Source organism: Chiloscyllium plagiosum, chromosome 5 (genome assembly GCF_004010195.1).
Source record: "Chiloscyllium plagiosum isolate BGI_BamShark_2017 chromosome 5, ASM401019v2, whole genome shotgun sequence".
Classification (NCBI taxonomy): Eukaryota; Metazoa; Chordata; class Chondrichthyes; order Orectolobiformes; family Hemiscylliidae; genus Chiloscyllium; species Chiloscyllium plagiosum.
The window spans coordinates 46,300,201-46,319,213 of NC_057714.1; the positions used below are offsets into that span (position 1 = coordinate 46,300,201).

Here is a 19,013-nt window from a genome sequence, read left to right on the forward strand (position 1 = left end):
TTCTATATGCAAGTCACATACTGCAGTTTGAAACTAATTAACTGCCTGCAGTATTGTGGGATACTATTGCAAACTGAAGATGCTGCATTAATGGCTACAAAAGTTTTAATAATTTCCAATGGCATCAAATTATTTCTTTCTCAGAACAGTTACAATCATAAGCCTATCGTACACATACACAGAAAAACTACAGGAGACAAAATAACAAGGTTACACAATGTTGCACTACAGTAAACGCCTTCACAATTACTCAACTAACTTGGTTGTTGGGAGCAGACCATAGTTCAAATTATACCCACCCATCTTGATGTGAAAATATGCCAAAACCTTTCTCTGTGTTGTAAAACATTAGGAAAGTTAAGGCTGCCCAATCATTGCCATGTACATTATGAACAAAGAACTTCTTACAAGAGAGAAAGAAATTTCATTTATGACACTGACCTGAGTGGAATATTTACAGTGTATTGTATAACTCTCAGCAGCTTTGGTACAAACTCAGTTTAATTGGGCTAATTCAATTTCATGAGTGCTAGGCCAAAGGCTCATCATTATCAACTGTTTTCTGGGAATGGTTCTAAAATTAAATTACTGCTTTGACTAAAACTTTGTACGCCTGACAAAATGATGATACAGCTAACACATACAAAAATTAAGTGGGCTATTAAGGAACATGTGTAATGGGCACTGAAGAAGGTTATGTCAGAGACCTTGATCAGATAGGCCAATGGGCCAAGGAGTGGCAAATGGAGTTTAATTTAAATAAATGTGAGGTGTTACATTTTATTAAGGCAAATCAGGGCAGGACTTATATACTTAATGGTAAAGTCCTGGGGAGTGTTGTCAAACAAAGAGATCTAGGGTCACAGGTGTAGAGTTCCTTGAATGTGAAGTTGCATGTAGACAGGGTGGGGAAGGTGGCATTTAGTATGCTTGCCTTCATTCCTCAGTGCATTGAGCATAAGGGTTGGGTGGTCATGTTACGCTGTACAGATCATTGTGAACCACATGTGTTTTATGAAAATTGACCATGGTAATACTTTTAGGCTGGCTCTATTTTAATTGCAGAATAATTAAATTCAAATTTCACATTTTCCCATGGTGGAATCCAAACCTATATTCATCAATAACCATACATAATTTTAGTCTATACACAGACTGGAAAAATTAGAATGGCAAAAGTATTTTGGAAGATAACTTCGGAGTGCTTCTGTAACAATTTCTTCGAGCAATAAGTTTTACAGCCAACCTAGTGTAAACTGTTCTAGATCTGGTAATGTATAAATGTTTTTACAACCAGCTTGTTATGACATCTCTGGAGCAGGTGGGACTTGATCTCAAACCTTCTGGTCCAGAGAAAGGGATACTATCACTGCACCAAAAGACCCTTTCTGTCAGTATGTAATGAGACAAAGGATCTTGAGGAATGAATGAGTGCAACATAATTTAATTTTGCATTCAACGTGAAGGAAAGGCGAGTGGGTCTAAGTAGTGTTTTAACTTTAAAAATGGGCAGATATAATGCTATAGAATCATAGAGATGTACAGCATGGAAACAGACCTTTCGGTCCAACCCATCCATGTGAAGGCAGAGCTGGCTAAAATGAGGTGGGAAATTGAGTTAAGGGATGCATCAGTAGAGATGTACTGGAAGATATTGAAGGTGATATTTCATCACATTCAAAGATCATTACAGTCAGAGATCTACAGCACAAAAAGGTCATCAGCCTATCACGTTTGTACAGGACATAAACAATCACCTAATTATTCTGACTTCATTTTCCAGCACTTGGCAATGTCCATTAAAAGGCTCTCAGAGAAGGAAACACCGTCTTGGAATAACTGAGGAAGTTAAGGACAGTATCCAATTGAAGGAAAGGGAATATAATTCTGCAAACATTAGTGTCATGTCAAAAACTAGAGAGGTGGTTAAAGAAAAAAAGCAAAGTAAACTAAAACATTAGAGTTTGATAAAAAGTTAGTAAGAAAAATAAAAATGTACAAGAAAGATTTTCTAGAAGGCATGTAAATAAGAAAACATAACTGAAGTGAGCACTGATCCTTCAGGATGGTTAGAGAATTAATGATGGAAACTAAGGAAATAGTGAATGAATTAAACAGATGTTAAAAGTTTGTTTTCACCGTGGAAGATACAAACCAAATCTCAAAATAATTGTACATCACGAGATGAAAGGGAGGAAAAAAGTAAAAACAACTACAATCACCTTGAGATTTCATTCTAAGGTCACAAAGAAGTGACAGCTGAGATAAGCATTTGACAAGATTCCAAGTTTATTGCATGGGAGTTAGAGCTCCTGGTACAGGCATTCACATATTACCATGAAAACAAGATTGCAATATCTTGGAGTGGGGTGGGTGGAATTTGCTAATGCTGTTCGGGTGGGTTTAAACTAATTCAACAAGGGGGTGGGAAGCTTAATTGTAGTTTGAGTACACAGGAGGTTGAGAGTAGTGAGATCAGAACTAAGGTTTCAAGGTCACAAGCAGGCACAAGCAAGCAAGAAGTTGGTTTGAAGTGTGGCTTCTTCAACGCCAGGAGCATCCGGAATAAGGTGGGTGAACTTGCAACATGGGTTGGTGTCTAGGATTTCGAAGTTGTGGCCATTTCGGAAACATGGGTAGATCAGGGACAGAAATGGTTGTTGCAGGTTCTGGGATTTAATGTTTCAGTAAGACCAGAGAAAAAGGAAAGGGGGAGTGGCAGTCTTAGGCAAAGACAATATTATGGCTGCAAAAAGGATGTTTGAGGACTCGTCTACTGAGATAGTATGGGCTGAGGTTAGAAACAGGAAAGGAGAGGCCACCCTGGTGGGAGTTTTCTGTAGGCCTCCAAATAGTTCCAGAGGTGTAGAGGATAGGATACCAAAAGATGACCCTCGATAGGAGCGAGTGTGACATTTGTTATGGGGGACTTTAACTTGCCAAATATCAACTGGGAATACTATAGCTCAAGTACGTTATGGGTTAGTTTTTGTCCAATATGTGCAGGAGGGTTTCCTGACACAGAATGCAGACAGGCCAAAAAGGGGCGAAGCCACATTAGATTTGGTACTGGGTAATGGCCAGGTGTTAGGTTTGGAGGTAGGTGAGCACTCTGGTGATAGTGACCACAATTCAGTTATGTTTACTTTAGTTATGGAAAGGGTGTGTACCTCAAGGTAAGAGTTATAGCTGGGAGAAAGCCAATTACAATGCAATTAGGCAAGATTTAGGATGCATAGGATGGAAAAGGAAACTCCAGAGATAGGCACAACTGAAACGTGGAGCTTATTCAGGGAACAGTTACTGCGGGTCCTCGATAAGTGTACACCTGTCAGGCAGGGAGAAAGTGGTCAAGCAAGGGAGCCGTGGTTTACAAAGTAAGTTGAATCTCTTGTCAAGAGGAAGAAGGTGGCTTATGTTAGGATTAGATGTGATGGCTCAGTTAGGGCGCTTGAGAGTTACGAGTTAGGCAGGAAAGACCTAAAGAGAGAGCGCTATGAAGAGCCAGAAGGGGGCATGAGAAGTCGTTGGCGGATAAGATCAAAAGAAAACCGTCAGGCCTTCTATTGGTTTATCTGGATTAAAAGAATGACTACAGTAAGATTAGGGCCAAAGACAGTAGTGAGAAGTTGTGTGTGGAGTCAGAGGAGATTGGGGAAGCGTTAAATGAATACTTTTCATCCGTCAGTATTCATACTAGAAAAAGACAATGGAGTCGAGGAAAAAACTGTGATACAGGATACTAGACTAGATGGGATTGAGGTTCACAAGGTGGTGTTAGCAATTCTGAAAAGTGTAAAAATAAGTACCCTGGGCTGGATGGGAATTATCTCACTGGAAAGCCAGTCAGAAGATTGCAGAGCCTTTGGCTTTGATCTTTATGTCAGAACACTGGAGGATAGCAAACATTGTTCCCTTGTTCAAGAGACAACCCTGGTAAGTGAACCTTACTTCGGTTGTGGGTAAAGTGTTGGAAAGAGTTATAAGAGATAGGAATTATCATCATCTAGAAAGGATGAAGTTGATTTGGGATAGTCAACACTGTTTTGAAGGGTAGGTTGTGCCTCACAAACCTTATTGAGTTTTTTGAGAAGATGCTCAAACAGGTGGATGCGGGCAAAAGAGTTGATGTGGTGTATATGGATTTCAGTAAGGCGTTTGATAAGGTAGGCTATTGCACAAAATATGGAGGCATGGGATTAAGGATGATTTAGTGGTTTAGATCAGAAATTGGCTGGCTGAAAGACGACAGAGGATGGTGGTTGATGGGAAATATTCATCCTGGAATTCAGTTACTAGTGGCATACCACAAGGATCTGTTTTTGGGTCCACTGCTGTTTGCCATTTTTATAAATGACCTGGATGAGGGTGTAGAAGGATCGGTTAGTAAATTTGTGGATGACACTAAGCTCAGTAGAGTTGTGGATAGTGATGAAGAATATTGTAAGTTACAGAGAGACATAGATAAGCTGCAGAGCTGGGCTGTGAGGTGACAAATGGAGTTTAATAAGGGTAACAGGAATGCAGAGTACTGGGCAAATGGTAAGATTCTTGGTAGCGTAGATGAGCAGAGGGATCTTGGTGACCATGAACATTGATCCTTGAAAGTTGAATTGAATTAAATTGAAGTTATTGTCATGTGTACCGAGGCACAGTGAAAAAGCTTTGCCTTGCGAGCAATACAAGGAGAAGTCGCCACCCAGATTGACAGGGTTGTTAAGGCGGCATCCGATGCGTTAGCTTTTAATTGGTAGAGGAATCGAGTTTCGGAACCATGAGGTCATGCTGCAGCTGCACAAAACTCAGCTGCGGCGGCACTTGGAACATTGCATACAATTCTGGTCACCACATTATGGGAAGGAAGTGGAAGTTTTGGAAAGAGTTCGGAGGAGATTTACTAGGATGTTGCCTGGTATGAAGGGAAGATCTTACAAGGAAAGGCTGAGGGACTTGAGGCTGTTTTCATTAGAGAGAAGGTTGAGAGGAGACTTAATTAAGACATACAAGATAATCAGAGGGCTTGATCGGGTGAACAGTGAGAGCTTTTTTCCTCGGGTGGCAAATGGTTAGCACATGGGGACATAGCTTCAAATTGAGAGGTGATATATATATAGGTCAGATGTCAGAGGTAGTTTCTTTACTCAGTAGTAGGGACGTGAAACACACTGCCTGCAACAGTAGTAGACTCATCAACTAAAAGGGCATTTAAGTGGTTACTGGATAGGCATATGGGCAGGTCAGCACAACATCGAGGACCAAAGGGCCTGTACTGTGCTGTTATGTTCTATGTTCAATTGTTGTCTAACAGGAAGGAGAGAGAAGAGGCATTTTATTTTCAAGCTTGAATGATGAAAGTATTATCATGTCACAGATCTCAAATAAACACTGGCATATGCCAATGAGTTGGAGAAGGGGGCCAGATGCACGGCTGCTAAATTTGCTAAAAGCACAAAATTAGATAGAACGGTAGTTTGTGACAATATATGGAGTTTACAATGGGATATTGTTAGGTCAGTGAGGAGTTGGAGGCAGGGGACAAAGATGTGGTTATGTAAGCAAATATGACTTTTTCTAATTTGGCACAAAGATTAGAAAGGCAGTGCATTGGTCAAATGGCAAGAGATTCTAGAATGCTGTGGTGCAGAAAGATTTGGGTGCTCTGATAATACAAATATGAACAGATGGTATCAAAAGGCAATAGTTAGGATTATTGTCACATGTACTCAAGGACAGCAGTACAGGAATACAGTGAAAAGTTTACAGCACCATCTTAGGTACAAGATACGTAATAAAGAAAAGAATTATGTTACCTTATTCATAGTATACGTTAGAAAAATAAGGAATAAAATTAAAAAGACAAACATTACAGTCTTCCTATAAAGAGCCTGCAGTAGATCAACACAAGAGGCTTCCACATGTGGTCTGACCGGACGCACAAGCTGCTGACTGCCCACACCTGCCCCAAGTCCAACAACCTTCCCCGCTCCACTCCAGGCACGCTGGCCATCTCGCTGAGTGTTACTGGAAAACTGAATGTCATCATCCAATGCATGAAGAATAGAAAATAAAAAGTATAAGTTTTGCAAATATTATACAGAGCATTGGTGAGACCACTTCTGGGTGCTGGGTACAGATCTAGTCTCATGTAAGTAAGGACACGCTGCACTGGAAACACTTCAAAGAAGGTCCACTCAACTGATGAAGGAGTAATCTTCTGAGAAACAGTTGAACATGTGGAAGTTGTATCCATTCGCGTTTAGAAGATTAATGATTTTATTGGAATCTTTTGTATCTTAGGTTGTGGTGGTGGTGGGGTGGAGCAGATGTGATGAGTGGGGAGAGAAAGACAGAATTGAGAGTGCGATGGTCACAAGATATTTCTCCTTGTGGGAGAAACTCGAGCAAAGGGACACAGTTTAAAAACAAAGGATCTCCCATTTAAGTGATTGGGAGGATGAAATTCTCCATGTCTAAGACTTGAATTTGCAGTCCTCTTTTCCCAAAGGAGTAATGGAAGCAAGTCCTTGAATATTATTAAAAGCTGCATTAAATAGTTTATGAGCTAGAAGGTACATCAAAGAATATGGAGATTGGCAGGAGAGTGGACCTGAGGCCACATCCATATGATCTTAAAATGGCAGAACAGGTCAGAGGAGCCAAAATGGCTTTCTTCAACTCCTAGCTCATGATTGTATGATACAAACATTACAAATATTCTAAAATAGGCAGAAAATATTTATTAAAAATGAAAAGACTACCTATAGGCAACAATGATAGGTAGCACTTGCTGCTTTCACACATGGGGAAGGGATAGCCTAATGGTATTATCATTGCACATAACATTCTGGAGATTGGGTTTCAAATCCAGCAATGACCATGAAACCATTGCCAATTGTTGAAAAAACCCATCTGGTTCCTGAGTGTCCTTTGGGTACTAAATGCTGGACTAGCCAGTTACACACTTATGCTGTGAATGAAGTTTAAAAAAACTTGAGATAAAACAAATCCTCCTCAACTATTCAGGCTGCACAATACACTTACACTGTTCTCTAAAAGAATAACTTGCACACTTGTTGTCATAAAATCCTAATGTCTGCTACATCATCTCAATAGTGATAAGGACATCAAAACAAGGCACAACACTATGTCAGTGCACAACATCTTTTAAAACTTCTATTGGAGAGGAACTGTTGCAAATTGAATTGAGACACGGCTAACAGCTTAAAAATGCAAAGCCACCTCAAAGCAGAATGTTTTTTTTTAAAAAAATCACTCTCAGGAAGAGTGCAGAAAGAGAGAAAACCCACAATTTAGACTGATTAAAGATTATGGTGGTTTCAGGAAGAAATTGGCAAATGTAAAGTACAGGACATGGATAATATGGCTGTTGATAAACTTCAAAAAGGTCCAGCAATATGCTCCAAAGTTTTATTTCAACTTAGACTTGGCAAAGTTCTAAACACATCAACTGCTTGTTCCCCATATATACACCTAGTGTTCATCCAATTACACCTCAATGAATATATAACCAGCACATGTTCCATAATTCCATTCGGTCTCAGGCCAAATTACTAGATCATAATTGCAATCACAAAAGACCCACCAAAAAGAAATCTTTTGGAAATACAAGAGATCCTGTTTATCGAAACAAGATTCTGAAGGCTTCCAGAGATCACTACAAAAAAGTTGCTTTCTCTATTTCTCTCTCTCTCATTCACGCACAAAAATAAACTTGCTCTGTTTAACACAAAAAAAGCAAGAGAATGAGTGTCAGGGAAATAAAAATTTGAAAGTAAATGCAACCTTCCCTCCTGCTGTATTCAACTACTGAACCCAGACCTCAGGTTCAAACCTACGCTTCAAAAGGCTTCATTAAACTGAATATTCTTTTCTCTTCCTTTCTAATGGACACTATCCCCTTTTAGTTTTGTACCTGCATAATCTGTGCATGTTCACAGATGCAACTGCAGAGAGGCCATATGCTTGACATATGTCTATTATTTTTCTCAGGATCAGCAACTAATAAAATTGCTTTTTCACTCAATACAACCATGCGATTGGCTCTTTATGACTGCAAAAAAAAAGCTATACCCCTCTCCAGTTAACTTGGTGCTTAAAAAAACTGAAACATTTATTGCAATTAATCAAATAGTTTAAAAAGAGAGGAACTGGTTCACTAGCTCTCACCTGGTCAGAACAAAAGAAGTTTGCACAGACTCACTAAAAAAACAACTTACCAGGGCAAAGTGGCAATGCCCTTACCTCTGGGTCTGAAGTCTGGATGCAAGTCTCCTGCCAAGGACAGGTCTCAAAATGTCCAAAAGGTTGATTTAAAGTGAAACAGAATTATTAGGAAAGCTTCCCAGCCTACTTGCAAGCATGTAATATCTTCACCTGGATTGCCATTCCCCATATACAGGAATGCACATGTAGAAGTGACCACCATTCACTTCACCTGCCATAGTGACAGACAATTGCAGGGAATCTGATTCTCATTGGTGTATGAGCAATCTTTCAAGGAACATCTACACTTCCAATCATTAGCTTTAATGTCGTTAGTCATTTGTTCCCATTATCAATATTCACTGCTATTCTCAGAGATACAGTATATAATAATTGCTATGTGCGTAGGATGGCAAGTAATGGGAAAATGGCAAGAATCATACACTACAGAAGGAGTTATTCAGTCATATAATGTCATACCAGCCTTGTAAAAGCTATCCAAATAGTCCCATTGCTGGATTATCCCGCACTGTCCGTCAGAATCACACAGATGTACAGCACAGAAACAGACTCTTTGGTCCAACTCACCCATACAGACCAAATATCCTAAAGTAATCCAGTTTCATTTGCCAGCACTTGGCCCATATCCCACTAAATGCTTCCTACTCACATACCCTATCCAGATGCCTTTTAATGTTATATTTGTACCAGTCTCCATCACTTCCTCAAGCAGCTCATTCCACACACGCACCACCCTTTGCATGAAAATGTTGCCCCTGAGGTAACTTATAAATTTTTCCCCTCTCACCCTATGTCCTCTAGTTCTGGGCTCCCCTACCCTAAATAAAAGATCTTGCCTATCTACCCTATCCATGTCCCTCATTCTTTTATACCCCTCAGCCTCTGACGCTCCAGGGAAAACAGCCCCAGCCTATTCATCCTCTCCCTATAGCTCAAACCTTCCAACCCTGGCAACATCCTTGTAAATCAAATTTCTCCTTTTTAAGCATACAGCCAATTCCTTTTTGAAATTTACTTTTAAAGCTGCTTCCACTTAGTCAAGCTGTACATTCCAATTTCCAAATCGCCAGATACAAAGAAACAATTTCAGTCCCAAAAGCAAACTTTAGGCCCCTAAATGTAACAAATCAAACAACTATTTCACAATGCACTGTTGAGAATTCCAAAGTCAGATGTGACACAGGGCATAGCAACGTCAAAAAAGGATCAAAGTATACAGCCCTTCCAGCATCTTCTGTCATTCAAGAAGATCACTGCTGAATCTAGGAATTAACTCATACTTGCCTTTGATTAACAAATCTATCAACATTAGACAAAAATAAAAATTAATCTAAAATTTACTATCGTTTGCTATTAATACAAAATAACTTTCCATTTAACTTTCCACAATGGAACAACTTTTTTCTAAAGGGAGATTCAAAAGGGGCAGCTGCATATCCATAATTAAAAGAGCAATCAATCTTGTGAATCGGCTTTTATTTCAGTAAAAGTAGTAGAAAATTGTTTAATGAATTCTAAAGGTCTAAGTCACATTCATGAACATTCAGGAAATTTGACATCCGGGACAATACAACCCTCTTGATAGCTTCTGAATTCAAGTATTCACTATCATTGATGCACAATGCCTCATACGGAGGATAAACGGCAGCAATTCCCAAGCTCTCCACAGACAGTACCTTCTCAGCCCACAGCCTGTATCACTGAAAATGATTAAAAGCAGGAAATACACAGGAACGTGACTGCTTCAAGTACCCCACTAAGCTATTCACCACCATCACAACATTATAATTTTTCACTGTGAATCAAAATTCTGGCAACTGCCTACAGGAATACTGAGTGCTTATCTAAAACAGACGGACTGCAAGCAGCTGAAGAACACCACTTACCACCACCTTTCTAATGACATTTGGAGACGGGGCAATAAATGTTGGTTTTACTACCAAAACTCTCATGCTTCCAAGGACTTTTTTTTTTAAATTCACTTACCAATAGAAATAATGCAAAATAATTATGGGAAAATATTTTTCACCTGTTTTCTTAAGCTTTAAAAAATATCAATCTCTACATCTTTCTTTATAGCTCAGTTGATATTAACTGACTAATACATTGGTGAAAATGTGTTGCTGGAAAAGTGCAGCAGGTCAGGCAGCATCCAAGGAACAGGAGAATCGACGTTTCGGGCATAAGCCTTTCTTCAGGAATGAGGAAAGTGTGCCCAGCAGGCTAAGATAAAAGGTAGGGAGGAGGGATTTGGGGGAGGGGCCCCTCCCCCAAGTCCCTCCTCCCTACCTTTTATCTTAGCCTGCTGGGCACACTTTCCTCATTCCTGAAGAAGGGCTTATGCCCGAAACGTCGATTCTCCTGTTCCTTGGATGCTGCCTGACCTGCTACGCTTTTCCAGAAACACATTTTCAGCTCTGATCTCCAGCATCTACAGTCCTCACTTTCTCCCTGACTAATACATTGGGACAGCTTCCAGTCATAAACGATTTCCTTAACAATATAGCTGTCTTAAATGACAAACCTGTAGATTACTGTATTGTCCTAATGAATTAATTTCTCTTATCTATGAACTGCTGCATTTCCACACATTCCATGCTGGTACAGAAAACAGTGGCAGCACCAGAAATAGACAGGGCATTGTAAGCTTTCAACTGAACTCTACAATACGAACATTGCTATCTGCCCATTTTATTTGCACTAAACTGCTTGACAATACAGGATAAGTTTTAATTTATTTGAAGTATATACTGAAAATATCAAAATCTTCCATCCTGATGACCAATTGCAATTCCAACCTAACTCTATTCCTCTCTGGTAGCATTCCAGTGTAAACCAAATTGTTCACAACTTAAATGTTATACTTGACTCACTACACACCTAAACACTTACTAAACAAATCTCTAACTTAGGTGTTGTTGAAATCTTAGTTGGTGCCTTCATTATCTCCAGGCACGATTATTCCAATGCAGTCAATTTCAGACTCCATAAAAGGTACAGTCATCCAGCACTCCCATGCTCTCATTCTAAGGGTGCACCAACTTTCATTCACCTGTCACCATTGTACCCGTTGACTTCCCAGTTGAGTAACAGCTCGATTTTAAAATTCTTTGCATTCTTGGGAAACATTTCCATGTCTGCAACTCTCCCTTTTGCCATCGTCTCCTCCAAATCAACTTATCCGCAACCCACCAACTCTGGCCGGTCTGGCTACGCCTTACACTGAAGCTCATCGTCCCGGGAATTTTCTCCCCAAACCTCCCGTCCCATTCATCCTTCCTTGCGCGTCCTCACAGAATGACTTCCTTCACAACAACTTCGCACACACATACATTATCGTGCAAATCCTTTCCCATCTGATGTCCTTCAGTGGCTCAGTCACCCCTCCAGTGAAGAGCCTTGGGACAATTCCCCTCCCACCCCCACCCCAAAAGGTGCTATAGAAGTGTTTGTTAGGTTGTTGTTGCTGTGTGTGTGTGTGTGTGTACACACACAGTGAATTGCAGTTGTAACAGCACTCAGTCCCTCCGTCTCACTTACAGCGGGTTCCACCTCTCGGGCAGCCGGCGCCGCAGGGAGATCCTGTCGCTGACATAGATGTTGATCTGATGTTTGCTCACACTCTCTTCCTCCTTCCGCTTCTCCTCGCCCTCCAGGTTCAGGTGAACCGCTCTGCCCAGTTCCCCCAGCGCACCCTCATCCAGCCGCGGCTTCTCATACACGGTTCTCCGGAGGCGGTCGTACTCGGAGTGGCCGGCGGCGGCGGCGGCGGCGGCCGCCACCGAGCCCGTGTCAGCCGCGGGCTCCCAGCGCTCAGCCCGCGGCTGCCGCTTGCCCTGCTGCCCGCTCCGGCTCAGCACCACGAAGCCCAGGGCGATCATCCCGCAGCACAGCAGCAGTAACTGCTTACAGCACCGCCGCCTCCGTGCCAGCAACATCGCCCCCCACCCTCCAAGGACAGGAGAAGGTGGGGGTGCCCCTCCCGCGGCCCAGGGACGGACACACACCGGGCTACCGGCCCCTCCCGCTCCGGACCGTGCGGCGCTCACACACCGAAGCTGCCGCCCCCGCCGTCCCACACAAACTTTCCACAACTCGTCCAGGAAGTGGCTCGCGGTCGGTCGCACGGTAGGCGGGGCCTAGAGCGGAAAGCCGCCGAATGTTGAGGCGTTTCCCTGGAGACCCAGCCGGGGCGGGCGCTAGAGCGTGACACGCTGTCAGCAAGTGCGCATGCGCAAGTTCTGCAGGTGACATAAAGAGGGTGTGGCTCACCAAGATGACCCTGTTCCCCGAGGAGGGCGACACAAGTGACAGCGAGGGGTTAGACTCGTACAGCGGGGAAACACACCCTTCAGCCCAACTAATCCATGCCGACTATTTTTTTTTCAAATTAAACTCATGCCATTTGGCCCATATACCTTTCCTATTTACATAGCGATCCAAATGTATTTTATTTTTTCCCCTTGTTTAGTGGCACAGGAAAAAGACACTTTTGCGCAAATCCTTTCCCATATTATATTTTTCAGCAGAAAAACAATCATGTGGTTCGTGAAACACTGACAGGCAAAGACTGACAAAAGCAATGGTTACACCAAATAAAAAGTGGAGGAGGGGACTAAATCAAAAGAGTTGGATAGAGAAATAGCACTTGATCCAAAACCCCAGTGCACACATCTCCCTAAAGACATCGAGAGCACTGGCAGAGGCAGCATGCTCGCTCTCCCGTCAGACGCGAACTCAAACATAACCGCTGCAGGGGAACAGGCAGTCTCCACGACTCGCCACCTGGACACCAAATATATTTTAAATGTTATAATTGTATCAGCCTCTATCACTTCCTCTGGCAGCTTGTTCTGTATATGCACCATCTCTGTGTGAAAAAGTTGCCACTGAGGTCCATTTTAAATCTTTCCCCTCTCACCTTAAACCTGTGCCCTCTAATTTGGACTCCCTCATCCCAGAGAAAAGATCTTGGTTATTTACCTTATCTATGCCTCTCATGACTTTATAAACCTCTATAAGGTTTATAACCCCTCAGCCTCCTAAGCTCCTAGGAACAATGTCCTAGCCTATCCACCTTCTCCTTATAATCAAACCCTGCAATCTCAGTAACATCCTTTTAAATCTTCTTTGCATCTTTTCCAGTTTTGTAACATCCTTTCTATTGTGGGGTGATTAGAATTGTATGCAGTCCTCCAAAATTGGCCTCATCAATGAAGTCAAGCAAGCCAAATGCCGCTTTCACCACCCTGACGACCTGTGACACTACTTTCAAGGAAATATGTACCTACACCACTAGATTTAAGTTCAGACATCCAAGAGAGGGATGTAGAGGTGGCAGAGAACTGGGGTGGAGATGGCAGAGACATATGCCAGAGATCCCAGATGTCATGGAGTTGGACAGAGACAGTGTCATTCAGCAGAGGTTTGGAGACTTCAAGTTTATGTAAGGCACAATGCGAGGGAACAAGGCAAGAATGGTTTGATCTGGCTGTGTCCAGAAATAACAAATGAGAGTGTCTGAGATAGTTTATGGAAGTCTCAGTGATAATGTGCACTTGCATTTGGTAGCACAACCAAGGCCAAATCGGGTAACAGATTGCAAATAGACCTATTTAGCCTTTTTGCTAGGATCTTAGTCCTAGGTCAGTTCATATTGTGCCCATCCCAATTGTATAGTTTACTCCTATTGCCATGGTCCCACAAGATTCCCACATGTTGACTTCCCTACTCTTATCTCTTTGCCAATTTGTACGTGTAGCAGATAATAATCCAGACATTACAATTCTTGAGGTCCTGTTGTTTTAATTTTGTTCCTAATTCCTGATATTCCGCAAACAGGACTTTTGCCTATGTTTTTGGTGGCGACATAGGACTGCACAACTGAACCCTCTCCCCCTCACCCAATCTCCAGTTTCTTATTTGTTGAGTAGAAGTGTGATTAGCTTGGTAATTCTGGAACTTCTGCTTCGTATCATACTGATTCATCAGCTATAGGAGGGTGGTAGGTGGTAATCAACTGAGAGTTCCATGTTTGACTTAATGCAATAAGACTCCATCGAATACAGATAACCACTCCTCTTGACCATATGCCACTGTTGCATCATTGATAATAAGCTTCTTTAAATTCTCAAAAGCTGTTAAAACAAGCCAAAGAAACAGCATTCTATACACTTGAACAAACCAAATAATTCTCTATATAGTTTTCTGTAAATTACTTTAAATGATTTGAAGTCTGATTAATCTGTGTCATGCAGCACATGAGTAAAGTGCTTATTGTACATGATAAACCAATTTTCAGCTATTGTAATTGACTCCACAACAATAGGACACCATAAAACTAGAGGAATATCTTTTCATTAAAAAAAAACTTTGTATATATTTGTAAATATGTTTCAAAAAGATCCAGATTGTGGTGTAGTCAGATGTTCACTCTGATATGCATTTGAGGGGAACTCAAGATAAAACATGCTCAAAATTTGCTTACACTGTTAATTATATCCCAAACAGAAACCCTACTCAGCAAGTTCCCATCCTAAAAAGATCATTTTGCGAATCAGATTAGCATTTACAACACTAACACCATTAAAATACCTGCTTTTTATTAGCTTGTTTTTCAAATTCACAAAGTGGATGCAAATTCATGGAACTACCATGGTGGGATTTGAACTCTGATCTCCAGATTATTTAGGTCTCTGGTTTACTTGTTTGTGAATATATCCATGACATTACTGCCATTACTGTCATCAAAATGCCAAGGTCAATCCTGTCCACTCCCAACGTCCACCTGCCTTCCATGAATGAATTACTGAACAGAAACAAAGTAACAATTTTTCCCTTTTGTTTTCTTCTAGTCAACCTGTTCAGAGATGTTATTACACACCTCTGGAGCAGGTGGGACTCAGAGAAGAAAAGGAATGCCATACGTTGGCAAGGAATCGAACCCAGCACCCCCCACCTGACAGGCAAGAATTCTACCACTGAACCACTGCAAATAAAATCCCTTTATCATGTCAGAGATCTTGAAGGTCAGCTGTTTCAGTCCTGCAACCAATTAAAGTATCCGCACAAAACATATCAGAACTGGGACAATCTTGCTGAAGGCAGTAAGTCATTGCAGACAAGACTAGAGGGGTGGGATCCTTACTGTCTAGTTGAGGTGATTGTATGCAAGGATCATTTTAACACATTGATAAACAGAAAATGAATAATTTGGCATCATGAGTCATAGAGATATACAGCATGGAAACAAGACCTTTCGGTCCAACCTGTCCATGCCGACCAGATATCCCAACCCAATCCATTCCCACCTGCCGGCCCATATCCCTCCAAACCCTTCCAATTCATATACCCATCCAAACGCTTCTTAAATGTTGCAATTGTACCAGCCTCCACCACATCCTCTGGTAGCTCATTCCATACACGTACCACCCTCTGCGTGAAATAGTTGCCCCTTAGCAATGTCCTGTACAGCCGCAACATGACCTCCCAACTCCTGTACTCAATACTCTGACCAATAAAGGAAAGCATACCAAACGCCTTCTTCACTATCCTATCAACATGCGACTCCACTGTCAAGGAGCTATGAACCTACACTCCAAGGTCTCTTTGTTCAGCAGCACTCCCTAGGACCTTACCATTAAATGTATAAGTCCAGCTAAGATTTGCTTTCCCAAAATGCAGCACTTCGCATTAATCTGAATTAAACTCCATCTGCCACTCCTTAGCCCATTGGCCCATCTCGTCCAGATCCTGTTGTAATCTGAGGTAACCCACTTCGCTGTTCACTACACCTCCAATTTTGGTGTCATACGCAAATTTACTAACTGTACCTCTTATGCTCGCATCCAAATCATTTATGTAAATGACAAAAAGTTGAGGACCCAGCACCGATCCTTGTGGCACTCCACTGGTCACAGGCCTCCAGTCTGAAAAACAACACTCCACCACCACCCTTTGAGCCAGTTCTGTATCCAAATGGCTAGTTCTCCCTGTATTACATGAGATCTAACCTTGCTAAACAGTCTCCCATGGGGAACCTTGTCGAACGCCTTACTGACGTCCATATAGATCACATCTACTGCTCTGCCCTCATCAATCATCTTTGTTACTTCTTCAAAAAACTCAATCAAGTTTGTGAGACACGATTTCCCACGCACAAAGCCATGTTGACTATCCCTAATCAGTCCTTGCCTTTCCAAATATAAGTACATTCCTGTCCCTCAGGATTCCCTCCAACAACTTGCCCACCAACAAGGTCAAGCTCACCGGTCTATAGTTCACTGGCTTGTCTTTACCGCCCTTCTTAAACAGTGGCACCACGTTTGCCAACCTCCAGTCTTCCGGCACCTCACCTGTGACTATCGATTATACAAATATGTCAGCAAGAGGCCCAGCAATCACTTCTCTAGCTTCCCACAGAGTTCTCGGGTAACCTGATCAGGTCCTTTATCATTAAATATCGTCTTTTCAGTTAATCAGCAGGTAAGAATGAGCGATCAAATATTTTCTAGCTTCTCACCTGAATCATGGAGTGTTATAATCCAAAAATATCACAGTTCTCATCAATATTAAAAATGTGAAAATAGAACATGACCACATTAGCAAAATTGTATAATGACATAGGAACTGGAATAAGCCATTCAGCCCCTCAAGCCTATTCCACCATTCAATGTGTTCATGGCCGATTTGTGTCCTAATTCCATATAACCTACGTTTGGCCCATAGATCTGTAAAATAAGTGCTTTTTCCGGAACTGAAAGGTATTTTTTTTTTAGAATCATATGGTACAGAAGAGGCATTAAGTCTGCACTGACAAGAATTACTCTAAATCTACACTCGTCCCGTTTTCCAGCACGAGGCAAAGCCTTGAATTTTTTTTTTAATTTCAAGTATTCATCCAAATATTCTTCAAACTTATTGAGTTTTCCTGCCTTTGCTACCCTCAGTTCACTCCACATTCACAACACCCTCTGGGTGAAAATGTTTTTCCTCAAATCTCCGCGAAATTTCTTGCCTCTTGTTTTAAAATTTTGCCCGTTATTAACCTTGCAGTTAAGAGATGTAGTTGTTTTCTACATGTCCATGTCCCTAAAGATCTTACACTTCAATGAGGTCCTGCCTCAGCCTTTTCTGCTCTAAAGAAATCAGCTTGGGCCTTTCCTGTTTCTCTCCTTAGCTAAAATGCTCCATCTCGGGCAACATCCTGATGAATCTTCCCTGCTTTCTCTTCAGTACAATAATTTGCTTCCTGTAGTGCAGTGACCAGAACTTCACACACTACTCCAGCTGTGGCCTAACCAAAGTCCTGTACATGTCTCACCTCCTGCTGTTCTAATCTATGCCACAGTGGTAACAGATTTGCCTTCTTAGTCACCCTATTAACCTGTTCCGTCACCTTCATGGATCTGTGGAAATGCAACACAAGGTCCCTCTGAGCTTCCTCGTGTTCTGCCATACGATTCCTTCGTTACTTAGTCTAAAGTGCATCACCCCACACTTATCAGGGTTAAATTCCATTTTTAAAATAAATTTTCACTCTCTCTGTGGAGAATCCACCTTGGCTCACTTTGGCACTTGCTCCAGTCGTCATTCTGAAGTTGTGTAACTACCCAGCAGTGAATTCTTCAAAGAACCGTTGTTGCATTATGGGAGATGTTTGCTAACACTCCTGGAAAATGATTTAGGGCATGCTACTATGTCTAAAGACATGATGTACATGCAATTACAACATTCAAAAGGCATCTGGATGGGTACATGAATAGGAAAGGTTTAAAGGGATATGGGCCAAGTGCTGGGATATCTGGTCAGCATGGATGAGTTGGACCAAAGAAGCTGTTTCCATGCCTACTTATCTATGACTCTATCCCTTAATATGTTTGCTGAACAAAAATATATTGCAGATTTAAAATTAACATCTGTTTGAGCATTCACTGCCATTAATGGAAGAGAGTTCCAAACATCTACCAGCCTTTATGTGTAGACATACTTCCTAACATCTCTGATAAATGGTCTGGCCCTAATTCTCAACCAGTGGAAATAGTGTAGATAAAGATGAACTTCTTTTCCTGTTAATATCTTGAAGATGTTGATCAGATTAGCCCTTAACTTTCTGAACTCTAGAAAAAAACAGGTCAAATTTATATAATCTCTCTTCATAAATTAACTAGGTCTAGGTATCATTCTTGTAAACCTACGCTGTACTCCCTCCAAAGCCAGTACATCCTTCCTAAGGTGAAGTGGCCAGATCTGCTCACAGTACTCCAAGTAGGGTCTAACCAGGGTTTTGTATAACTTCAGCATAACTTCTGTATCCTTGTACTCCAGTCCTCTAGATATAAAGGCCAGCATCCCATGAGCTTTCTTGATTATTTTCTGCATCTGTTTGTGATATTTTAAAGATCTAGTCACCTGAACCCACAATTCTCTTTGGACATCCACTGTATTTAACTTCATATCATTTAGAAAGTACTCCAATCTATCCTTTCTTGATCCAAAATTAATAACTTCACTTGAACATAGAATATAGAACAATACAGCACAGAACAGGCCCTTCGGCCCACAATGTTGTGCCGAACATTTGTCCTAGCTTAAGCACCCATCCATGTACCTATCCAATTGCTGCTTAAAGGTCACCAATGATTCTGGCTCTGCCACTCCCACAGGCAGCGCATTCCATGCCCCCACCACTCTCTGGGTAAAGAACCCACCCCTGACATCTCCCCTATACCTTCCACCCGTCACCTTAAATTTATGTCGCCTTGTAACAC

General features: G+C 41.6%; 1 protein-coding gene across 1 annotated transcript in view; it reads right to left on the reverse strand.

Annotated features, from left to right (window-relative positions):
• The window catches only part of galnt12 (UDP-N-acetyl-alpha-D-galactosamine:polypeptide N-acetylgalactosaminyltransferase 12), an 81,386-nt gene extending 69,023 nt beyond the window's left edge, over positions 1–12,363 (reverse strand). Inside the window, exon 1 of the mRNA XM_043689958.1 lies at positions 11,785–12,363. Coding sequence (XP_043545893.1) covers positions 11,785–12,182 — 398 coding nt within the window. The 5' untranslated portion in view covers positions 12,183–12,363. The remainder of the gene's footprint in view (positions 1–11,784) is intronic.
• Between the last annotated feature and the right edge of the window lie 6,650 nt (positions 12,364–19,013).